The sequence below is a fragment of the Ranitomeya variabilis genome, chromosome 4 (assembly GCF_051348905.1).
Source record: "Ranitomeya variabilis isolate aRanVar5 chromosome 4, aRanVar5.hap1, whole genome shotgun sequence".
NCBI lineage: Eukaryota > Metazoa > Chordata > Amphibia > Anura > Dendrobatidae > Ranitomeya > Ranitomeya variabilis.
In genome coordinates, this window is record NC_135235.1 from 330046147 (window position 1) to 330072317 (window position 26171).

The following is a 26171-nucleotide window of genomic DNA, read 5'->3' on the forward strand; positions in this document are numbered from 1 at the left end:
CTGATGGAATATGCCTTGTTCTGTGAGCTAAAGGAAAATGTTTAAGGCGGCGGGAGAAAAAGACTTAGGGCTGAACCAAGCAGTCGTTGGAGGGATTTCGATAGAAGAGGATCCAAGCTGGGATGGATGGATGATCTATGGCGTTTTGGAGATTGTTGGCTGGAGAGGTATCCATGAGCTACGGTCGGGATATCCATCGTCTGGAGGAACATAGGCTGTGACTGCACACTATACCAGCTGCAGATACAATCTGTGGGCCAACCAAAAGTTGTGAGACAGTGGGCATCGCCTGGTATGGAGCCAGTGGAACTACTGATGTCAGATTAGGAACTTGTGGACTGAGGACATTGTATTTGGGCCATCTACCTGGATTTGTTGTACAACCATGGATGTATAGAATAAAAACGTCAATTAGACCTACCGGTAATTGTATCTCTAGGAATCCATCCTGACAGCACCCTGGAGGACGTCCTTCTTATCCACAGTGGGACAGGAAACCACAACAGTTTAAAAGGACCCTCCCCCCCACCACCCTTCAGTGATTTTCCAAAGTAACACATCTGGATGTATGCAAAAAGAAATTTTTTTATTTAAACAAGAAATCAATATACAAATGTTACATCACATTAGTATTCAGTGATTATTGTAGGGAGGGAAACTAATAGTGCTGTCAGGATGGATTCCTGGAAATACAATTACCGGTAGGTCTAATTACCGTTTTCCAGGTCACCACCTGACAGCATCCTGGAGAAGTACGAAAGAAAATTGATCCTTAGGGTGGGACTACTGCCTGAAGTACTTTCCTGCTGAAACCTAATTATGTCGAGATCATATCCAGTTTATAATGCCTAGAGAAGGTACTGAGACTGGACCAAGATGTGGCCCTGCAGATCTGATCTGCCGAAGCCCCCTTTTCTCTGCCCATGAATCTGCTATTGCCCTAGATGAATGTGCTTTAAGGCTCTCTGGGGGATTCATTCCCTGAGCTTCATAGGCTAAGCTAATCATGAATCTAATCCATCTTGCAATAGTAGACTTGGATGCTTTTCTACCTCTGTTTGGACCTCTGAACTGAACAAAAAGATTATTATCCTGTCTCCAGGCCCTAGTTGCCTCTTAGTATTTAACCCCTTCACGACCTTTGACGCATACGCTGCGTCATGAAAGTCGGTGCCAATGCGACCTATGACGCAGCGTATGCGTCATGGAGGGATCGCGCTCCTGCAGATCGGGTGAAAGGGTTAACTCCAATTTCACCCGATCTCCAGGAACAGGGGGAGTGGTGCTTCAGCCCAGGGGGGGTGGCTTCACCCCCTCGTGGCTACGATCGCTCTGATTGGCTGTTGAAAGTGAAACTGCCAATCAGAGCGATTTGTAATATTTCACCCAAAAAAACGGTGAAATATTACAATCCAGCCATGGCCGATGCTGCAATATCATCGGCCATGGCTGGAAAACCTAATCTGCCTCCCCCCCACCCCACCGATCGCCCCCCCAGTGCTCCGTTACGTGGCCGCCCCCCTAATTCGTCCTGTCCGCTCCTCCGTCCACCTGTCCGCTCCCCCCGTGCTCCGGTGCCCCCTCCCTGTGCTCCGGTCCCCCCCCCCCGTGATCCGATCACCCCCCTTCATACTTACCTGGCCTCCCGGTGTCCGTCCGGCTTCTCCATGGGCGCCGCCATCTTGCAAAATGGCGGGCGCATGCGCACTGCGCCCGCCGGCTGGCAGATTCGTTTCAGATGTATTTTGATCACTGCGATATAGCCTATCACAGTGATCAAAATAAAAAAATAAGTAAATGACCCCCCCTTTATCACCCCCATAGGGACAATAATAAAAATAAATAAAATATATATATTTTTTTTTCTGCTACGGTTAGGGTTAGAACTAGGGTTAGAATTAGGGTTAGAATTAGGGTTAGAATTAGGGGTAGGGTTAGGGGTAGGGTTAGGGCATGTGCACACAGTGCGGATTTGGCTGCGAATCCGCAGCGGATTGCCGCGGATCCGCAGCGGATTGGCCGCGTATCCGCAGCGGATTGCCGCGGATCCGCAGCGGATTGGCTGCGGATCCGCAGCGGATTGGCCGCGGATCCGCAGCGGATTGGCCGCTGCGAATTCGTAGCAGTTTTCCATCAGGTTTACAGTACCATGTACACCTATGGAAAACCAAATCCGCTGTGCCCATGGTGCGGAAAATACCGTGCGGAAACGCTGTGTTGTATTTTCCGCAGCATGTCAATTTTGTGCGGATTCCGCAGCGTTTTACACCTGTTCCACAATAGGAATCCGCAGGTGAAATCCGCACAAAAAAACACTGGAAATCCGCTGTAAATCCGTAGGTAAAACGCAGTGCCTTTTACCTGCGGATTTTTCAAAAATGGTGCGGAAAAATCTCACACGAATCCGCAAAGTGGGCACATACCCTTAGGGTTAGGGTTGGAATTAGAGTTAGGGTACCGTCTCACAGTGGCACTTTGATCGCTACGACGGTACGATCCGTGACGTTCCAGCGATATCCATACGATATCGCTGTGTCTGACACGCAGCAGCGATCAGGGACCCTGCTGAGAATCGTACGTCGTAGTAAATCGTTTGGAACTTTCTTTCGTCGCTGGATCTCCCGCTGTCATCGCTGGATCGTTGTGTGTGACAGCGATCCAGCGATGCGTTCGCTTGTAACCAGGGTAAACATCGGGTTACTAAGCGCAGGGCCGCGCTTAGTAACCCGATGTTTACCGTGGTTACCAGCGTAAAAGTGAAAAAAAAAACGTACATACTCACATTTCAGTGTCCTTCAGGTCCCTTGCCGTCTGCTTCCCGCTCTGACTGTCTGCCGGCCGGAAAGTGAGAGCACAGCACAGCAGTGACGTCACCGCTGCGCTCTGCTCTCACTGTACGGCGGCACTCAGTCAGAGCGGGAAGCAGACGGCAAGGGACCTGAAGGACACCGAAATGTGAGTATGTACGTTTTTGTTTTTTTTTACTTTTACGCTGGTAACCACGGTAAACATCGGGTTACTAAGCGCGGCCCTGCGCTTAGTAACCCGATGTTTACCCTGATTACCCGGGACCTTGGCATCGTTGGTCGCTGGAGAGCGGTCTGTGTGACAGCTCCCCAGCGACCACACAACGACTTTCCAACGATCATGGCCAGGTCGTATCGCTGGTCGTGATCGTTGGTAAATCGTTATGTGAGACGGTACCCTTAGAGTTGGAATTAGGGCTAGGGTTGGAAATAGATTAGGCTTGTGGTTAGGGTTAAGGATAGGGTTAGGGTTGTCTTGGGGTTACAGTTGTGGGTAGGGTTGGGATTAGGGTTAGGATTAGGGTTGGATTTAGGGTTACGGGTGTGTTGGGGTTAGGGTTGTGGTTAGGGTTATGGCTACAGTTGGGATTAGGGTTGGGGGTTAGTGTTGAAGTTAGAATTGAGGGGTTTCCACTGTTTAGGCACATCAGGGGTCTCCAAACGCAACATGGCGCCACCATTGATTCCAGCCAATCTTGCGTTCAAAAAGTCAAATGGTGCGCCCTCCCTTCCAAGCCCCGACGTGCGCCCAAACAGTGGTTTACCCCCACATATGGGATACCAGCGTACTCAGGACAAACTGTGCAACAACTATTGGGGTCCAATTTCTCCTGTTACCCTTGCAAAAATAAAAAATTACTTGCTAAAACATAATTTTGAGGAAAGAACAATTATTTTTTATTTTCACGGCTCTACGTTATAAACTTATGTGAAACACTTGGGGGTTGAAAGTGCTCACCACACATCTAGATAAGATCCTTTTGGGGTCTAGTTTTCAAAATGGGGTCACTTGTGGGGTGTTTCTACTGTTTAGGCACATCAGGGGCTCTGCAAATGCAACGTGACGCCCGCAGACCATTCCATCAAAGTCTGCATTTCAAATGTCACTACTTCCCTTCCGAGCCCTGACGTGCGCCCAAACAGTGGTTTACCCCCACATATGAGGTATCAGCGTACTCACAACAAACTGGGCAACAAATATTGGGGTCCAATTTCTCCTGTTACCCTTGTGAAAATAAACAATTGCTTGCTAAAACATCTTTTTTGAGGAAAGAAAAATTATTTTTTATTTTCACGGCTCTGCGTTGTAAACTTCTGTGAAGCACTTGGGGGTTGAACGTGCTCACCACACATCTAGATAAGTTCCTTGGGGGGTCTAGTTTCCAAAATGGGGTCACTTGTGGGGGGTTTCTACTGTTTAGGCACATCAGGGGCTCTGCAAACGTAACATGATTCCCGCAGACCATTCCATCAAAGTCTGCATTCCAAATCGTCACTACTTCCCTTCCGAGCCCCGCCATGTGCCCAAACAGTGGTTTACCCCCACATATGGGGTATCAGCGTACTCAGGAGAAACTGGACAACAACTTTTGGGGTCAAATTTTTCCTGTTACCCTTGGGAAAATTAAAAAATTCTGGCCTAAAAAAATATTTTTGAGGAAAGAAAACACATTTTTTATTTTCACGGCTCTGCGTTATAAACTTCTGTGAAGCACTTGGGGGTTCAAAGTGCTCACCACACATCTAGATAAGTTCCCTTGGGGGTCTAGTTTCCAAAGTGGGGTCAATTGTGGGGAGTTCCTACTGTTTAGGCACATCAGGGGCTCTGCAAATGCAACGTGACGCCCGCAGAGCATTCCATTAAAGTCTGCATTTCAAAACGTCACTACTTCCCTTCCGCTCCCCGACGTGTGCCAAAACAGTGGTTTACCCCCACATATGGGGTATCAGCGTACTCAGGAGAAACTGCACAACAACTTTTGGGGTCCAATTTCTCCTGTTACCCTTGGGAAAATAAAAAATTGTGGGTTAAAAAATCATTTTTGAGGAAAGAAAAATAATTTTTTATTTTCATGGCTCTGCGTTATAAACTTCTGTGAAGCACTTGAGGGTTCAAAGTGCTCACCACACATCTAGATTAGTTCCTTGGGAGGTCTAGTTTCCAAAATGGGGTCACTTGTGTGGGAGCTCCAATGTTTAGGCACACAGGGGCTCTCCAAACGCGACATGGTGTCCGCTAATGATTGAAGCTAATTTTCCATTCAAAAAGCCAAATGGCGTGCCTTCCCTTCCGAGCCCTGCCGTGCGCCCAAACAGTGGTTTACCCCCACATATGGGGTATCATCGTACTCAGGACAAACTGGACAACAACATTTGGGGTCCAATTTCTCCTATTATCCTTGGGAAAATAAAAAACTCCGGGCTAAAAATCATTTTTGAGGAAAGAAAAATATTTTTTTTATTTTCATGGCTCTGCGTTATAAACTTCTGTGAAGCACCTGGGGGTTTTAAGTGCTCACTATACATCTAGATTAGTTCCTTGGGGGGTCTAGTTTCCAAAATGGGGTCACTTGTAGGGGAGCTCCAATGTTTAGGCACACAGGGGCTCTCCGAACGCAACATGGTGTCCACTAACGATTGGAGCTAATTTTCCATTCAAAAAGTCAAATGGCGCTCCTTCCCTTCCGAGCCTTACCATGTGCCCAAACAGTAGTTTACCCCCACATATGAGGTATTGGCGTACTCAGGAGAAATTGCCCAACAAATTTTAGGATCCATTTTATTCTGTTGCCCATGTGAAAATGAAAAAATTGAGGCTAAAAGAAAATTTGTGTGAAAAAAAAGTACTTTTTCATTTTTACGGATTAATTTGTGAAGCACCTGGGGGTTTAAAGTGCTCACTATGCTTCTAGATAAGTTCCTTGGGGGGTCTAGTTTCCAAAATGTGGTCACTTGTGGGGGAGCTCCAATGTTTAGGCACACGGGGGCTCTCCAAACGCGACATGGTGTCCGCTAAAGATTGGAGCCAATTTTTCATTCAAAAAGTCAAATGGCGCTCCTTCCCTTCCGAGCCCTGCCGTGCGCCCCAACAGTGGTTTACCCCCACATATGAGGCATCAGCGTACTCACGACAAATTGGACAACAACATTCGTGGTCCAGTTTCTCCTTTTACCCTTGGGAAAATAAAAAAATTGTTGCGAAAAGATCATTTTTGTGACTAAAAAGTTAAATGTTAATTTTTCCCCTATTTGTTGCTTCTGCTGCTGTGAAACACCTGAAGGGTTAATAAACTTCTTGAATGTGGTTTTGAGCACCTTGAGGGGTGCAGTTTTTAGAATGGTGTCACTTTTGGGTATTTTCAGCCATATAGAACCCTCAAACTGACTTCAAATGTGAGGTGGTCCCTAAAAAAAATGGTTTTGTAAATTTTGTTGTAAAAATGAGAAATCACTGGTCAAATTTTAACCCTTATAACTTCCTAGCAAAAAAAAAATGTATTTCCAAAATTGTGCTGATGTAAAGTAGACATGTGGGAAATGTTATTTATTAACTATTTTGTGTCACATAACTCTCTGGTTTAACAGAATAAAAATTCAAAATGTGAAAATTGCAAAATTTTCAAAATTTTCGCCAAATTTCCGTTTTTTTCACAAATAAACTCAGAAATTATCGACCTAAATTTACCACTAACATGAAGCCCAATATGTCACGAAAAAACAATCTCAGAACCGCAAGGATCCGTTGAAGCGTTCCTGAGTTATTACCTCATAAAGGGACACTGGTCAGAATTGCAAAAAATGGCAAGGTCATTAAGGCCAAAATAGGCTGGGTCATGAAGGGGTTAAGAACTGTTTCCCTAACGTCCAGATTATGGTAGAAACTTTCTTTTTGGTTTTTAGGAAGTTAGCAACAAGAGGGAAGTAGAACCTCCTGATTCATATTTGAATCCGAGACCACCTTTGGGAAAAAAGCTGGATCAAGTATTAAGACCAGCCTGTCATCAAAAACTCTGCAAATAAGGATCCTGGTTAGAAAGGGCCTGAAGCTCTCCTAGCCTTTTTGCTCACGTGATGGCCACTAAAAATGCCGTTTTAAGAGAAAGACTACTGATCTCTAGGTTGCCTGCTAGCTCATACGAATGCCTGCACAACTGATTAAGAACTAAATTTAGGTCCCAAGGTGGAACAGTTTTCCTTATTAAGGGATTAACCTCTGAACTGCCCTGGAAAAAATGACTTATCCAAGGGTGTGATGACAGGGAAGAGTCATAGAAAACACTAAGGGACGCCACCTGCACCCTTAAGGTACTGGGTCTGAGACCTGCTCTAAAGCCTGATTGTAAAAAGTCAAGGATCTTGGGAATATCGGGGTGGTCAGTAGCAACTGTCGCCTTTCCACAATAGTTGCAGAATTTTTTCCATATTTTATTATAAATTGAAGAAGTTACTGGCTTCCTACTTGCTTGTAGTGTAGATATAACGTCGTCTAACAGACCCTTTGTTCTTAGGACCTGGCATTCAGGATCCAGGCTGATAACCGGAGGGTTTCTGGGTTCTGGTGCAGAACAGGCCCCTGACGGGGAAGGTCACTTCTTCGTGGAAAAAAAAGGGTTCTCCCTCTGACATCTTCTTTAGTAAGGGGAACCAACTCCTCTTTGGCCAGAAAGGTACTACAAGAATGATCTTGGCTCTGTCCTCGCATATTTTCCTGAGAACTTTTGGTATGACTGTGAAAGGGCATTGATCCCAGCTGGGCCCTCTAGAGGATTCAGGGAGTAAAAGGTTTCGATTTTTGCATTCCCACTACCAAAAAAATTGTCTAGGTAAGGGACAACCGTGATGCTCTGATTTCTCACATATGGTGGAGGTGGTGGGCTAAGTTTTGTGAAAATCCTGGGGGCTGAAGCTAGGCCAAAAGGAAGGCAGCAAAACTGATAGTAGTAAAGGAAGGCAGAATTTACCACTATCTACTATCTCTGGTGGCCTGAGTAAATTGGGACGTGGTAATATGCACTCTTTAGGTCTAGACTACACATTACCAACCCTTTTCCTAAGAGGGGAACTGTGGATCTTATAGATTCCATTTTGAACCTCTTGTATTTTAACCATCTGTTTAGATGTCTGAGGTTTATTGTCGTTCTTGATTCCCTGGAAGGTTTTATTTATGGAAAAAAGACTTGAATAAAACCCCTTTCCTTCTTCTCAGGGAGGTACCGGAATAATTGCCGCTACCTCTAGGAGTTCCTGAATCTCTACCCACATGGGAGAGGTTGAAACGAGATGGGAGCTGGATATAAGAAATCTTTCTGGAGGTACAGAAGAGAATTCTATTTTGTATCCCTGGGAGATCACCTGCAGGACCCAAAGGCTTGTAGTAACTTCTTGCCAATCCCCCAAGAACCTGATTAGGCGCCCCCCTACTCTGGTGGTGTCATTTTTTCTGATAACCTGATCCTGAGAAGATGGTCTCTTTATTCCTGGCTCTAGTGTCCCCCCCTTAGGGATAGCTCAATCTCCCGTTTCCCTTTCCCTCTTTAATCTGTTCTCTGACTATAACTGGGCCTACGAAACGGCTGATATTTTTTGCGTTTCTCCTCTGGAAAACCTTTCTTTTCATCTGAGGCCTTCTCTAAAATATCATCGAGGACCGGCCCAAAGACCCTTCTCCCTGAGAAAGGAATAGAGCAAAGCTTATTTTTGGAATGCATATCCCCTGACCAGTTTTTTAGCCAGATGGCTCTTCTGGCTGCATTTGACAAAGATTGACTCCTAGCCGTGAATCTCACCGATTCCGCAGAGGCGTCTGCAAGGAAGTCGGTTGCCAGATTTAGAAGGGGAAGGGATTTTAGTATAGTGTCTATAGAGGTTTTGGCTGATAGCTGCTCCGCCAGATCATCTACCCACAATTGCATAAACCGCACAACTGATGTTGCTGCTATATTTGCTCGGATAACAGCCGCCAAACTTTCCCATGCTCTTTTTAAGAGCCCATCCGCCTTCCGATCCATAGGCTCCTTTAGATTAGAGGAGTCTTCAAAAGGGATGGCCGTTCTCTTGGATATTCTGGCAAAAGGAATGTCTATTTTGGGAATGTCTTCCCAGTCCTTGACTTCCTCTGGGTCAAACGGTAGACAAAGTTTAAAGTCTTTGGGAATTGTTAGTCTCTTTTCCGCCTCCTCCCATTCTTCCAAGATCATAGATCGAATATGGGGGTTCACTGGGAAGACTTTTGAGGTATGGGAACGTAGCCCCCCCAAACATCTCATCCTGTACTGAACAAATTGTTGGGGGCTCCTCAATCTGCATAGTGTGTCTTACTGCCCCCAGAAGCTCATCCGTGTCCACAGAAGAGCATAAGTACCTCTTCCCTCTTTCTGGAGGATCTCTATATTCATCTTCCTCCAGTTCAGACTCGAAAAAGGCTCCTTCCGAAGAGGAGATGGAATCCCTCAATCTCTTTCTGGACTGGGAGTCGGACTGCGTGGGTTTAGGTAGAACTGTAGAACTAGACCAGAAACAGACGCTTGCACCTCCTCTCTTATCATAGCTCTCATATTTGTCATAAGTGAGGCCTGTTCTTCCCCTACAATTCGGTTGGTGCATGCCTCACAGAGGGGTTTCTGCCAAGAGTCTTTTAGCCTTATGGTGCAAATAGGACACTTCCTATACTTCCCCGAATTCTTAACTTCCTTTTTGTCTGCCTAGGTAGAAGTCCCCTATAAAACAGAAGTGTAATTGTTTTAAGGGTCTGCACCATGATGGAGCCCAGAAGAGACCCTTTGCCTGGGTACTCACATGCCCCCGGCTTTATGCCATTTCAAGTTTAGAGGTGTCCTCCATCATCAAAGGCTGACAAAAGGTGGCTGTCTACTAACCCCCGTTACCTCCTTATATGCTGATGGATCCTCCTGGAGTGCCTGTGCCACCCTTACCGACCTGCCCCGGAAACATTCCTCTATCCAATGCTGAGGAGGAGACGCTGCCCCGCCCGCTGCTGGCTGCAACCCAGAAGTGATGCACCGCGGCCCCGGACTGCAGCGCTCAGCGTTCAGAGATGCCCCGCCATAAGCTTCTCTCTGGGGACCGCGTGATGAGACGATGATGCCCACAGAGGCGGGCCCGGTTCAGAGAACATCTGAGGCATCGCCACAGGTTTAGAGCCCCCTCCAGGAGGAAGCGACCTATATCCTAGGAGCAGCACTACACTGGGTAAGCTGAGGGACCCTCCATTGAGTTTCAGCATACGGAGGTCTTGAGGTGGGAAGGGAAAAGGCTGAGCCCCCCGATCCACACCCTCCGCACTCTCGCCGTTCCTATCCACAGTGGGACAGGAAAAACACTGAAGGGTGGTGGGGGGAGGGTCCTTTTAAACTCTCGTGGTTTCCTGTCCCACTGTGGATAAGAAGGACATCCTTCAGAGTGCTGTCAGGTGGTGACCTGGAAAAATAGTTGCATTCTTAACCTGCCTAGGAGATTTTTATAACCCACAACCTCAGATCTTTACAGTTGAGGTGCCTTAAATTTAGATCTCGGACATTAGGAAGAGCAAATGGAGACTTTTTAAAAAGATTTCTAGGGGTATGTAGACTCACATAAGTGAGCCAGGACAATCCCACCACAATCAATCATACAGAATGAACCTGTAAAAAAAAATAAAAATAAAACCTATAAACAAAATATGTTATATTCCCAACAACAACATATGTATGAAGGGAGAACTCCAACACTAAACCAGAATTGTACTCATTTAAGGTGGAACATTGGGGCTATTATGAGTCCTGACCAAAAGAGTAAAGAAAGTATTAGTGCCCCCATGTCAAGAGAGATTGTGCAATAATGTGAATTCCTTAGGATTAAAAACATAATGTAATTTACGATGTGGGGTGAATCCATGAAACCAGAGCTCGAGCCTTGCCAACACATCTCCTGCAGACGTGAATAAATGTCTATTACAGCCATCAGGCACGCACACTTAGAGATGAATCATGTGTGAAACAGTGACTCATGTCACAAGTAGGGGTCGCTGTGTGTTCTCCCCAGGTTGTGCATGCAGACGGATGAAGTTCATAGGTGTGCATGGGAGCCTCGGATTTCCGATCCGGGTTTTCCATGTGGCTGAAGGCCACAGGTTTGTGTTTGTTTAAAGCCCTGCAGTAAGAGATATGGGTGTGTCAGGTGTACGTCAGTGTCAGTCTGGTGCGTGCTGGTGTGCAGATCAGAGGCCTGCAGAGCGCTGGCTAAGTGCATGGAGGCACAGGCCAGCGGAGCCAGCACCCAGGGCAGCAGAATAGCCTGGCACCCGCAGCGTATACCGCAATGCAAGTCGTCCATGGTACTGGTTCAGAAATGGACAGTCCTGTGCCCAAAGGTGGATGTCCTGTGCCTGAAGGAGTCGGATGTGGACAATCCTGTGCCTGGAGGTGGATGTCCTGTGCCCAAAAGAGACGGATGTGGACAGTCCTGTGCCCGAAAGTGGATGTCCTGTGTCCGAAAGAGGACTAGCAAGTGTAACGATTGCAAACAGGTGGATATGGTGCCCGGCTGCAAACCGGAGGATATCCTGGGCTGTGTACGGCTGTGTGAGTAAAGAGACTGTAAGAGACTGTGATACAGTGATGCAGGACACCCACGGGAACTAGTCGGAGAGGGCTGGCGTGTGTAGAGTCTGCAACATATGAGGCTGTGTATATGGAGACTGTATTATGGCGTGCGGTTGCCCAGGGAAACTGGACAAGGGAAGTCTGGCCTGTTTAGGGACTGTGAATCTAAAGCCATAGGATATATTTTGCTATGAACTGGTGTGAACTGAACACTGATAATATACACTAAAGTTATATGCATTTGTGTGAACTGGACTTTAATGCTGTAGGGAAACACATTAAAGAGACTTTTGTGTTGGAACTTTGTGGGTCACTGCCTCTTCACTACGTACGATGCTACTACAATCTTACACATGGCACAGGTGTAATGTTTTTGTGTAGTTTATCACAATCCTCCTTCAAGTTAGTCGGTTTTAAAAGAAAATTAAAAGTCAGGATAAAGGGAAACTCTGCTGTTATTGTACAGAAATTCACACTTGGCCCTCACTGCACATTTAATGTTGTCGATCATAAAAGCGAAGTTTCTAGGAAGCCATCAGCATCATTACCCTCCACTTTCTCTTAAGAGACCCATCATACTTTTCTTCAAATGATTTTTTTAACTTGTCAGCACATTCTACGTAAGCTGTAATTTGGCTTTGTAGTTTACAGATCTGGGCAAGTAACGGTAAGCATCTCCTAATCCCAGGGAGTAGGTGGATCCTTCAGGTTGTAAGTTCTATAGTAAAGGGCTTTCAATACCCAAAGTAATTTGAACACTTTTGGATGGAGAAGAATGTTGTGGTCTAGAGGCAAAATGGTGATCACACAATTGTGATACGGCCAGACTACACCGATAAAGCAGCCACAGCCGGTGAATGAGAAGAATCTGTAACTTCTCTGTATTTAGTGGTTACTACTCACCTGTGTAGTCATATGTAGGAATCGCCTCTTTACACTGCTCATCACCCCTCACATATGTCTCTGTAGTATTATTATGGGTCAGATCTTCACACTGAAACAAATATTGTAAAAGTCACAGACAGATGGAGAAGTTACATCTATGACCAGCTCTAATCCTGCCATCTCCACCATTCTCATTACACAAGTATAAAACATATAATACTGGTGGCTAAAACAAGACTGAGCACAAGACCTTCACAGCCATCTACAGATCATAGGAGAGATCTCATGACACCTTCTCTCCATCTACCTGATGATCCTGAGGAATATTGGGATCTTCTTGTTTACAGTCCTGTGGAAGAAGAGGACGGAGACATCTCTCTGGTGTTGTCCTCTTACTGGATAGTACTGGAGGAAACACATACAGGGACTGAATTCATTCTTCACATAGAAATAATTATAGGTCATGTGTATTTAGTCTTGTCCATTACCTGGAGATGTGAGGGGCTGAGGAACCTCCGTCATAATGTCCTTGTACAGATCTTTGTGTCCTTCTAAATACTCCCACTCCTCCAGGGAAAAATAGACAGCGACATCCTGACACCTTATAGGAACCTGACACACACAATGATACCGTCATCCCCCTGATCCCTTCATAGCGTTACTGTATAATGTCCCATCATTCCCAGCAGTGTCACCTCTCCAGTCAGCAGCTCAATCATCTCGTAGGTGAGTTCTAGGATCTTCTGGCCATTGATGTCCTCATTTATCAGAGGGTGAGGTGGAGGCCCCATGATTGGGCTCAGAGGTCTATCCAATTCCTGACACACAGGGTCCTGACAGCGCTCACTAGAGGTCTTCTTCACTACTGTGTAATCCTGATTATGGAGAGACACATTTATAAATCTCACTACAGACATTTCCAGAGTCCTCACCTCTCCAGTTCTGTCCATCTGTTATCCCCATAGAAAAGAATGATGTAATGTGACGTCATCAGAATCTCTCACCTCTCCAGTAAGCTGGAAGAGGATCTCTAGGGTGAGGTGTAATATTCTCTCCGCCATCTTGTCTCTGTCCATATTCATTGTATTTTAGGGACCTGATTGAGAAGAAGATGAGCCGACATGAGATCATAAAGAATTCTGTGTAATAATACAATTACTGGAGATAATAAGGGAAACATATGAGATTTTTTATTTTATACTATTTAGTTTTCTTCTTTACGTCTACTAATAAAACTTATATATTTTAGGCCACTGACAACAAGGAGTTTTTCCCTCGGAGTCGGCAGCTCAATACGATTCTCATAGATTCATCTTCCATAACGCTAATTCTCATCTCATTTACCGACACTGGAATCGGCAATAGCAATACTGCAGGAGATATTCATTACACGTGATATGAGAAATAACTACTTCTTGGTGAGGAAGATATCTTCATCTTCTACTACGGCTCTAGAAACATATTTGACCACAGTGCATCACTGACTCCATCACCACCGGCCGTCTATATGAATAATGAACATGAATATGTATACTGTGCGTGGGGGATGGTGGTAGTGGGGAATGTTATACTGAGTGGAGGCCAAGAAAGGGGCACTGTGCTATGAGAGTGAGGCCGGCGTCACACTAAACGTATGGAAAATCGGTCCAAGTCTCCCTGCCGAGAGTCCCACGAGTGTTCTCTGTATGGTCATTCGTGTGTAATGCGATGATGCGATTTTCTCGCACCCATGTATCCGTATGACATGCGTATGGCTTTACATTTCTCACTGATTTTCTTCATTGAATAAATTGCTCAATGGACTGAAATTAGGAAAATGTGTGCGTATTTGTCATAAGCTACACTGATGGTCCGTGTGGTGTCCGAGTTTTTCTCGCACCCATAGACTTGCATTTACCTGCACGCTGAATACGCTAGAGAAAAAATACGGTGATGTGAGCTGCCCCATAGATTAACACTGGTCCGAGCACTATGCAATGTTTTCTCGTATAGGACTAGTCCATATTCTACGGTAGTGTGACCCCGGCCTAATACATGTTTCCTTGGTTCCCGTCTTTCATAGGTGGGTCATTTGTATCTATCAGTGGAAAAAGAACAAAACCATTGTGATTTTTATAAGGAGGCAACACAAAACCCCCTAAATCTAACATATTTATAACATCCCCACCATTTGTGAGTCTTCAGGGTGAGTCGCTATCTCACCATTGGATTACAGCTGATACTATGAAGAGAAAGTGACTAAACAGACTTTCTGTCACATCTATAAAGGGGCACTTTTCCGTGTTTGTCAGAACAACAAACGTGGTGGAGGAGTTGGCTTGCTCCTGTCCGACATCTGCTCCTTCACTCCAATCCCACTACCACCCTCCGCTACTCTTCCCTCATTTGAGGTGCACTCCATCCGCATCTATTCCCCCTCCAACCTCCAGCTGGCTGTCATCTACCGCCCCCCAGAACTAGCCATCTCCACCTTTCTCGACCACTTCACCACATGGCTACTTCATTTCCTCTCTGTTGACATCCCCACTATCATCATGGGTGATTTCAATATCCCGATTGACACTTCCACCTCAGCTGCCTCTAAACTTTTATCACTGACTGCCTCCTTTAGCCTCACTCAATGGTCCTCTGAGGCCACTCACAAAGATGGCCACACGCTGGACCTCGTCTTCACCCGCCTCTGCTCCCTTACTAATCTCACTAACTCACCCCTCCCGCTGTCTGACCACAACCTACTGACATTCTCTTCCCTCTCCTCTCCTAGTGTGCAACCCCCACTCCACGAACTCCCTCGCAGAAATCTCAAACATCTCAACTTACAATCACTCTCTGAGTCCCTTCTCCCTCTTACCGACATAGCCTCCCTTCATGACACAAATGCTGCTGCTGCTTTTTATAACGCCACAATAACAGCAACACTCAATTCGGCCGCCCCCCTCATGCATAGCAAAACTCGTACAGTCAACAGGCAGCCCTGGCTGACCAGCCTGACTAAAGAACTGAGACGGGCTTCCAGGATCGCTGAGCGAAGATGGAAGCGATCCCGCTCTGCTGACCACTTCACCGCATACAAGCAGTCCCTCGCCAGCTTCAAGTCCGCGCTCACTGCCGCAAAACAAACTTACTTCTCATCTCTCATATCCTCCCTGTCTCACAACCCTAAACAGCTTTTCAACACTTTCAATTCTCTACTCCGTCCCCCTGCACCCCCTCCCTCCCCTCTCATTTCTGCTGAAGACTTTGCCTCTTTCTTTAAACAGAAGATCGATACGATCAGAGAAAGCTTTGGCCCACAGCGCCAACTGCCCCTCTTAGCTGCTCACCCCTGCTCCTCCAAAACCAGCTTCTCCACCATGACAGAAGATCAGCTCTCCACCCTCCTGTCGAGATCACACCTCACCACCTGCACGCTCGACCCGCTCCCATCTCACCTCATCCCTAACCTTTCCACGGTCTTCATCCCAACCCTAACGCACCTCTTCAACCTCTCACTCACAACAGGTGTCTTCCCCTCATCCTTCAAACATGCCAAGATCACACCCATCCTCAAAAAGCCCTCCCTCGACCCATCCTCTGTGTCTAGCTATCGCCCGATATCTCTTCTTCCTTATGCCTCCAAATTGCTGGAGCAACACATCCATCTTGAACTGTCCTCTCACCTCTCCTCCTGCTCCCTCTTTGATCGATTACAATCTGGCTTCCGTTCCCATCACTCAACTGAAACTGCCCTAACTAAAGTCACCAATGACCTACTAACTGCCAGGAACAAGCGACACTACTCTGTCCTCCTTCTCCTGGACCGGTCTTCTGCCTTTGACACTGTGGACCACTCCCTTCTGCTACAAATCCTCTCATCTCTTGGCATCACAGACTTGGCCCTTTCCTGGATCTCATCATATCTGACAGATCGGACATTCAGTGTCTCCCTCCGCCACACCACCTCCTCACCTCGCCCCTTGTCAGTCGGTGTTCCTCAAGGCTCTGTTCTAGGACCCCTACTCTTCTCCATCTACACCTTCGGCCTGGGACAGCTCATAGAATCCCACGGTATGCAGTACCATCTCTATGCTGATGACACGCAGATCTACCTATCCGGACCTGACCTCACCTCCTTACTTACCAAAATCCCGCACTGTCTGTCTGCTATTTCAGCCTTCTTTTCTGCTCGCTTTCTACAACTGAACATGGACAAAACAGAATTCATCATCTTTCCCCCATCTCACTCTACCCCTCCACCAGACCTATCCATCAATGTCGACGGCTGCTCACTTTCCCCAGTCCCACACGCCCGGTGCCTCGGGGTGATCCTCGACTCTGCCCTCTCTTTCAAGCCACATATCCAAGCCCTTGCCTCCTCCTGCCGCCTCAAACTCAAAAACATTTCCCGGATCCGCGCATTCCTTGACTGTGACACCACAAAAACACTAGTGCATGCCCTTATCATCTCCCGCCTCGACTACTGCAACCTCCTACTCTCTGGACTCCCCTCTAGCACTCTGGCACCACTCCAATCCATCCTACACTCTGCTGCTCGACTAATCTACCTGTCTCCCCGCTATTCCCCAGCCTCTCCCCTATGCCAAGCCCTTCACTGGCTTCCTATTGCCCAGAGACTCCAGTTCAAAACCCTCACAATGACCTACAAAGCCATCCACAACCTATCTCCTCCATACATCTGTGACATGATCAACCGGTACCTACCAACACGCAACCTCCGATCCTCTCAAGACCTCCTTCTCTACTCCCCTCTCATCTCTTCTTCCCACAACCGCATCCAAGACTTCTCCCGTGCTTCCCCCATACTCTGGAACTCTCTACCCCAGCACATCAGACTCTCGCCTACCATAGAAACTTTCAAAAAGAACCTGAAGACTCACCTCTTCCGACAAGCCTGCAGTGATCCTGAACCTACTGAACCGCCGCACAACCAGCTCTGCCCTCTCCTAGTGTATCATCACCCATCCCCTGCAGATTGTGAGCCCTCGCGGGCAGGGTCCTCCCTCCTTATGTACCCGTGTGCCTTGTTTTTTGCTCATGTTTAATGTATTTGTCTATATTTGCCCCGTATTTCACATGTAAAGCGCCATGGAATAAATGGCGCTATAAAAATGAATAATAATAATAATAATAATAACTGCCCGAGGATTATTAGAGGTGAGAGTTTCCCCCAATTAGAAGGGACACCTGTGGATACTGGGGTCTTTACCTGCTACAGTTTCTCCCAAAGGGTTAAACGCCGTCTGTAACTTCAGTGTCTTTCTATGAAGCTTCTTCTCTGAACTTTCTTCCTGTTTTCTGCCGTATTTCTATTACTCTCCGGAATCAGGAATGTATTAAGTCCTATAGAAACTGCGGAGAAAGAATCATTTCTAATTCTGTGTTTCCAGGATTCTTCTTGTGGGAATTGGCTGCGATATCCCCTGTGCAATATATTACTAGTATTAATGCGCCAGTAATGGGGAATCTCCACATCCCTCCACCTGCAGAGCCGCACACCACATATACGGCTGTTCTGTGCGCACAGGACCTGTGATGAGGTCACAGGAGGGAGGAGTCAGGGGTCACATGATCGGGGCCTCAGTGTATGCAGGACTCTGCTGTGCTGGTTGTCATGGTGCTGGGTGAGGGGAAGTTTATGTGTGGGGTCAGGAGGGGTTTATAGTGTGGATGTAGTAGAGCCGTGTGTGCATGTAGCAGAGCTGTGTGTGTTCATCCTGTACGGAGCGGAGCAGTGTGTGTGTACGAGGGGTACAAAGCGGAGTCGCATGTGTATGAGGTGTACTGAGCGGAGCCCTGTGTGTGTACGAGACGTAAGGAGCAGAGCCGTGTGTGTATGGGGTGTACAGATCGGAGAAGCATGTGTATAAGCTGCACGTAGAGGAGCAGTGTGTGAATGGGGTGTACGGAGTGGAGCCGCGTGTGTGCGATGTGTACAGAGTGGAGCCATGTTATTTTGAGGTGTACATAGAGGAGCCACGTGTGTACGAAGCAGAGCCATGTGTGGACGAGATGTACTGTATACACAACCCTGACACTGCCAGTATAGAATATACACAGCCCTGACACTGCCAGTATAGAATATACACAGCCCTGACACTGCCAGTATAGAATATACACAGCCCTGGCACTGCCAGTATAGAATATACACAGCCCTGGCACTGCCAGTATAGAATATACACAGCCCTGGCACTGCCGGAATAGAATATACACAGCCCTGGCACTGCCAGTATAGAATATACACAGCCCTGACACTGCCAGTATAGAATATACACAGCCCTGACACTGCCAGTATAGAATATACACAGCCCTGACACTGCCAGTATAGAATATACACAGCCCTGGCACGGCCAGTATAGAATATACACAGCCCTGACACTGCCAGTATAGAATATACACAGCCCTGGCACTGCCAGTATAGAATATACACAGCCCTGACACTGCCAGTATAGAATATACACAGCCCTGGCACTGCCAGTATAGAATATACACAGCCCTGGCACTGCCAGTATAGAATATACACAGCCCTGGCACTGCCGGAATAGAATATACACAGCCCTGGCACTGCCAGTATAGAATATACACAGCCCTGACACTGCCAGTATAGAATATACACAGCCCTGACACTGCCAGTATAGAATATACACAGCCCTGACACTGCCAGTATAGAATATACACAGCCCTGGCACGGCCAGTATAGAATATACACAGCCCTGACACTGCCAGTATAGAATATACACAGCCCTGGCACTGCCAGTATAGAATATACACAGCCCTGACACTGCCAGTATAGAATATACACAGCCCTGGCACTGCCAGTATAGAATATACACAGCCCTGGCACTGCCAGTATAGAATATACACAGCCCTGGCACTGCCGGAATAGAATATACACAGCCCTGGCACTGCCAGTATAGAATATACACAGCCCTGGCACTGCCAGTATAGAATATACACAGCCCTGACACTGCCAGTATAGAATATACACAGCCCTGACACTGCCAGTATAGAATATACACAGCCCTGGCACTGCCAGTATAGAATATACACAGCCCTGGCACTGCCGGAATAGAATATACACAGCCCTGGCACTGCCAGTATAGAATATACACAGCCCTGACACTGCCAGTATAGAATATACACAGCCCTGGCACTGCCAGTATAGAATATACACAGCCCTGACACTGCCAGTATAGAATATACACAGCCCTGGCACTGCCAGTATAGAATATACACAGCCCTGACACTGCCAGTATAGAATATACACAGCCCTGACACTGCCAGTATAGAATATACACAGCCCTGACACTGCCAGTATAGAATATACACAGCCCTGGCACTGCCAGTATAGAATATACACAGCCCTGGCACTGCCGGAATAGAATATACACAGCCCTGGCACTGCCAGTATAGAATATACACAGCCCTGGCACTGCCAGTATAGAATATACACAGCCCTGGCACTGCCAGTATAGAATATACACAGCCCTGGCACTGCCATTATACAATATACACAGCCCTGGCACTGCCATTATACAATATACACAGCCCTGGCACTGCCAGTATAGAATATACACAGCCCTGGCACTGCCAGTATAGAATATACACAGCCCTGGCACTGCCAGTATAGAATATACACAGCCCTGGCACTGCCAGTATAGAATATACACAGCCCTGGCACTGCCATTATACAATATACACAGCCCTGGCACTGCCATTATACAATATACACAGCCCTGGCACTGCCAGTATAGAATATACACAGCCCTGGCACTGCCAGTATAGAATATACACAGCCCTGGCACTGCCAGTATAGAATATACACAGCCCTGGCACTGCCAGTATAGAATATACACAGCCCTGACACTGCCAGTATAGAATATACACAGCCCTGGCACTGCCAGTATAGAATATACACAGCCCTGACACTGCCAGTATAGAATATACACAGCCCTGGCACTGCCATTATACAATATACACAGCCCTGGCACTGCCATTATACAATATACACAGCCCTGGCACTGCCAGTATAGAATATACACAGCCCTGGCACTGCCAGTATAGAATATACACAGCCCTGGCACTGCCAGTATAGAATATACACAGCCCTGACACTGCCAGTATAGAATATACACAGCCCTGGCACTGCCAGTATAGAATATACACAGCCCTGGCACTGCCAGTATAGAATATACACAGCCCTGGCACTGCCAGTATAGAGTATACAGCGGGGCCATGTGTGTACAGGGTGTACGGAGCAGATTTTCAGACATGTCCTTTGGAAGTGCATTGAGCTGTTGGTTGGGTTGATGTTAAGGGAAAAAAGAAAAAACAATCTCTTTAACCCCTTCACCGAAAAAAAGCCTGTTTTCACCTAAGTGACAGGGCCAATTTTTACAATTCTGACCACTGTCACTTTATGAGGTCATAACTCTGAAACGCTTCAATGGATCCTGGTGATTCTGACATTGTTTTCTCGTGACATATTGTACTTCATGATAGTGGTAAAACTTCTTCGATATGACTTGCATTTATTTGTGAAAAAAACAGAAATTTGTCGAAAATTATGAAAATTTTGCAATTTTCAAATTTTTAGTTTTTATGCCCTTAAATTAGGGAGTTATATCACATAATATAGTTAATAAACAACATTTCCCACATGTCTGCTTTACATCACACCACAATTTTGGAAAACATAATTTTTTTTTGTTAGGGAGTTATAAGGGTTAAAAGTTGACCAGCGATTTCTCATTTTTGCAACAAAATTTGCAAAACCATTTTTTTTACGGACCACCTCACACTTGAAGTGACTTTGAGGGGTCTATATGACAGAAAATACCCAAGTGTGACACCATTCTAAAAACTGCACCCCTCAAGGTACTCAAAACCATATTCAAAAATTTTATTAACCCTTCAGGTGCTTCACAGGAATTTTTGGAATGTTTAAAAAAAATTTAACATTGAACTTTTTTTTTCACAAAATTTTTACTTCAGATCCAATTTGTTTTATCTTACCAAGGGTAACAGGAGAAACTGGACCACAAAAGTCGTTGTACAATTTGTCCTGAGTACGCCGATACCCCACATGTTGGGGTAAACCAATGTTTGTACACATGGCAGAGCTCGGAAGGGAAGGAGCGCCATTTGACTTTTCAATGCAAGATTTGCTGGAATTGAGATCGGAACCCATGTCGCGATTGGAGAGCCCCTGACGTGCCTAAACAGTGGAAACCCCCACAAGTGACACCATTTTGGAAAGTAGACCCCCTAAGGAACTTATCTAGATGTGTGGTGAGCACTTTGAATCTCCAAGTGCTTCACAGAAGTTTCTAATGTAGAGCTGTAAAAAAAAAATTCATATTAATTTTCACAAAAAATGATCTTTTCGCCCCAAATTTTTTATTTTCCCAAGGGTAACAGGATAAATTGGACCCCAAAAGTTGTTTTGCAATTTGTCCTGAGTATGCTGATACTTCATATATGGGGATAAACCACTGTTTGAGCGCATGGCAGAGCTCGGAAGGGAAGGAGCGCCGTTTGACTTTTCAATGCAAAATTGGCTGGAATTGAGATCGGAACCCATGTCGCGTTTGGAGAGCCACTGATGTGCCTAAACAGTAGAAACCCCCCACAAGTGACCCAATTTTGGAAAGAAGACCCCCTAAGGAACTTATCTAGATGTGTGGTGAGCACTTTTAACCCCCAATTGTTTCACTAAAGTTTAGAATGTAGCGCCGTGAAAATTAAAAAATCATTTTTTCTTTCCACAAAATGATGTTTTAGCCCGCAATTTTTTTTCCCAAGGGTAACAGGAGAAATTGGACCACAAAAGTTATTGTCCAATTTGTCCTGAGTACGCTGATACCCCATACATGGGGGGAAACCACTGTTTGGGCGCACGGCAGAGCTCAGAAGGGAAGGAGCACTGTTGTGGATTCTGTTTGTGGGCTCCCTCTGGTGGTTACTGCTGGTACTGGGTGACTTTGGTGGGTTGCGGCCTTTGGTTTCCACCTGTCCATCAGAGGCTGGGTGTTTCCTATTTTACCTGGCCTTTCTGTCATTTCCCTTGCCGGCTATCAATGTGTTCAGATGTGCTCTGTTTGGTTCCTGCCTACCTGCTCCCAGATCTTTCAGGATAAGCTAAGTGCTGATTTTCAGTTGTTTGGTTTTTTGTCCAGCTTGCTTATTATGTCTCAATGCTTGCTGGTAGCTCTAGAGGACTGAGGTTCTCCCCATGTGCCATGAGTTGGCACATGGGTTCTTGTAATCTCAGGATGGTTTTTTTTGATTAGGGTTTTTTGCTGACCGCTCAGTCCCCTTTTGTATCATTCTGCTTTCTAGTTTACAGCGGGCCTCAATTTGCTAAATCTATATACATCATCTCTATGTGTGTGCCTTCCTCTCATTTCACCGTCAATACATGTGGGGGGCAACTATATCTTTTGGGGTTCGTTCCTCTGGAGGCAAGTGAGGTCTTGTTTTCTCTGCAGTACTAGTTAGCTCTTAGGCTGGTGCGTGGCGTCTAGAACCAACGTAGGCACGCTCCCTGGCTATCTCTAGTTGCGTTTGTCAGGCGTAGGGCAGCGGTCAGCCCAGGTTCCATCACCCTAGAGCTCGTCTGATATTTATTGTACTTTGCTTGTCCTGTGCTATCCCTTGCCATTGGGGATTCATGACAGTATAGCCGGCCCACAAAGTGTTAATTGTTTGGGCTGAAGCAGGAGAAAAAGAAGTGTTGAAGGGAAATTTTTTTTTTTTTTCTCCTTCAGAGTTTTGCTGCCTAGCCCTTAATTGCTGTCTAGCTGCTTCTTACCTCCTCTTAACCCTTGAATGGCTCTGATCTTTGCTGTTTATCATGGATGTCCAGAGTTTGGCTTCCAGCCTGAGTAATCTCGCGGCAAAGGTTCAAAACATACAGGATTTTGTTGTTCACACTCCCATGTCTGAACCTAGAATTCCTATTCCAGAGTTTTTTTCTGGAGATAGATCTACCTTCCTGAATTTCAGGAACAATTGTAAATTGTTTCTTTCTTTAAAATCTCGCTCCTCTGGAGACCCTGCTCAACAGGTCAAGATTGTTATATCTTTCCTACGGGGCGACCCTCAGAATTGGGCATTTGCATTGGCACCAGGGGATCCTGCATTGCTCAGTGTGGATGCGTTTTTTCTGGCATTGGGATTGCTCTATGAGGAACCTAACCTAGAGATTCAGGCTGAAAAGGCTTTATTAGCCCTCTCTCAGGGGCATGATGAAGCGGAAATATATTGTCAGAAATTTCGGAAATGGTCGGTGCTTACTCAGTGGAATGAGTGCGCCCTGGCTGCAAACTTCAGAAATGGTCTTTCTGAGGCCATTAAGGATATTATGGTGGGGTTCCCTGCGCCTACAGGTCTGAATGAGTCTATGGCTATGGCCATTCAGATTGATCGGCGTTTACGGGAGCGCAAACCCGTGCACCAGTTGGCGGTGTCTTCTGAACAGGCACCTGAGACTATGCAATGTGATAGAATTCAGTCCAGAAGTGAACGGCAAAATTATAGGCGGAAAAATGGATTGTGTTTTTATTGTGGTGATTCAGCTCATGTTATATCAGCATGCTCTAAACGCACAAAAAGGGTTGATAAATCTTTTGCCATTGATACTCTGCAGTCTAAGTTCATTTTGTCTGTGACTCTGATTTGTTCAATGTCTTCCATTTCCGTCGATGCCTATGTGGATTCGGGCGCTGCCCTGAGTCTTATGGATTGGTCATTTGCTAAACGCTGCGGTTTTAGTCTAGAGCCTCTGGAAGTTCCTATTCCTCTGAAGGGAATTGACTCTACACCATTGGCTATGAATAAACCGCAGTATTGGACACAAGTGACCATGCGCATGACTCCCGTTCATCAGGAGGTGATTCGCTTCCTTGTACTGTATAATTTACATGATGTACTAGTGCTTGGTCTGCCATGGTTACAAACTCATAATCCTGTCCTGGACTGGAAAACAATGTCTGTGCTAAGCTGGGGATGTCAGGGGGTTCATGATGATGCACCTCTGATTTCAATCGCTTCATCTACTCCTTCTGAGGTCCCTGCGTTTTTGTCGGATTATCGGGAGGTTTTTGAGGAGCCTAAGCTCAATTCGCTCCCTCCTCATAGAGAGTGTGACTGTGCTATAGAATTGATTCCTGGCAGTAAGTTCCCTAAGGGTCGTTTATTTAATCTGTCACTGCCAGAGCATACTGCTATGCGGAATTATATTAAGGAGTCCTTGGAAAAGGGACATATTCGTCCATCTTCGTCCCCTCTGGGAGCAGGTTTTTTTTTCGTGGCAAAAAAAGATGGTTCCGGGGGGCGTGGCTATGTAGCAGAGGAAGGAAGACGTGCCTGTGTAAGCTCCTACTATCCTGATTCTATTCTGCCACTAAAACTCACCACTCATACAAAACTCAGACTGGCGCTGATGCCCCAAGACCCCCAGGAATCTGATGACCCCTCCGGATTGACGCAGCGAGGTCCTGGAGTGCCGAAAACCCGGTGGTGACCCGGGCTATTGAGAACTTCTTGTGTGGCGGCGGCCATATTACCTGCGCGCGCTCTGGCTGAGCAGAGCGCAAGTGCCGGCTCCCTTCAGTGTCGGGCTCTCCTTGCTGGACCCGGCGACTCGGCAGACATCGGCGGGGATCGCTGGAAGACACCGGCGCACAGGAGCCAGAAGATCTAGGCGGGCGGCGGTGGCTGCGGGAGACGGAGGTGCTGGGAGGGCACACGTGGAGTGGCAGCCATCTTCTGCATGCGCGCTCTGGGACACAAGACGCCATCGCCTCCAGCTGGTACCGGATTTCCCTTATAACGGAGCTGAGAGGGGCAGGAACGCAGCGGTGAGATCCGTCCTAATATACGGCAGTTGTGAGGCCTGAGGGGGACGGAGGGGCTCAGGGGGAGAGGCGGCCATTATTACAGCACGCTGCCTAACAGCACAGGCAGTGTCGCTTTATACATTTACAGTGCTGCAGGTGTAACTTTTCTGTGCTTGGAAAACTAGTGAGGTGGTGCGGTGTATGTATGCCCTGAGACATTGGGCCCTGCACCTCCTCTGTTAATTAATCGCTGCACTGGTGGCACCATAATAGTGGGAATTAACCCCCTCCCTGCTGCTCTCCCTGTCTGCATGAACTGGGCGCCCGCCCAACATATAAGGCCTAACTACATAAATTAACACTTGGACTACCACCCTGCGGTCCTCCCTATCATCACTTGCTAACACAAAAATTTATGGAACCTTGGAGCATCATCTAATACTATACAGAGCTTGTTTCATTTATATCCATACAGTTGGAGCACGGTTTGCCTATAACTACTTCTAGCACTAATCTGTGAGGTCCTTTTGTGTATACCCGCCATGCAGCATCCTAGAGGAACAACGGCTGCTGAAAAACTTAAAAAATTTGCTAAGGATGACTCCCACGAAAATGTGCGCAATCTTAGAAATAACCCCACATCCTCTCAACGCAGGGGTCGCCCCTCTGACGGCACTGGGGAAGGAGAGGAGGAAGAATTGACTCTCAAACAGGCATCGGAGCAGTTAATGCAGGCCATATCCCACACTAGAGCATCTCTTACGGAGAAAATAGAGGATGTGCATACTGAGGTGGGCCGCCTGCGACATGATATGCAAACTATGAGGGGGCGTATATCAGAGGTTGAAACGAGGGTATCTACTATAGAAGACACTATTACTCCTATGGAGGCCAAATTAACCAAAGCCACTGGATCTGTAAATGCTTGGAAGCAAAAAGCAGATGACCTGGAAAATAGACTACGCCGGAACAATGTCCGAATTATAGGTCTCCCGGAGCGGTCAGAGGGTCAGCAGCCTGAGCAATTTCTGGAGGGCTGG

General features: G+C 46.6%; 1 protein-coding gene across 2 annotated transcripts in view; it reads right to left on the bottom strand.

Moving 5' to 3' along the window:
• LOC143764684 (uncharacterized) overlaps nt 1-17845 on the bottom strand; it is a 29458-nt gene extending 11613 nt beyond the window's left edge. For both annotated transcript variants that reach the window (XM_077250515.1, XM_077250514.1), the window contains exons 1-6: nt 17499-17845; nt 13297-13388; nt 12988-13167; nt 12781-12904; nt 12600-12697; nt 12311-12401 (exon numbers count right to left, since the gene is read on the bottom strand). In XM_077250515.1, coding sequence (XP_077106630.1) covers nt 12311-12401; nt 12600-12697; nt 12781-12904; nt 12988-13167; nt 13297-13374 — 571 coding nt within the window. In that variant the 5' untranslated portion in view covers nt 13375-13388; nt 17499-17845. The remainder of the gene's footprint in view (nt 1-12310; nt 12402-12599; nt 12698-12780; nt 12905-12987; nt 13168-13296; nt 13389-17498) is intronic.
• Nucleotides 17846-26171: the final 8326 nt, after the last annotated feature.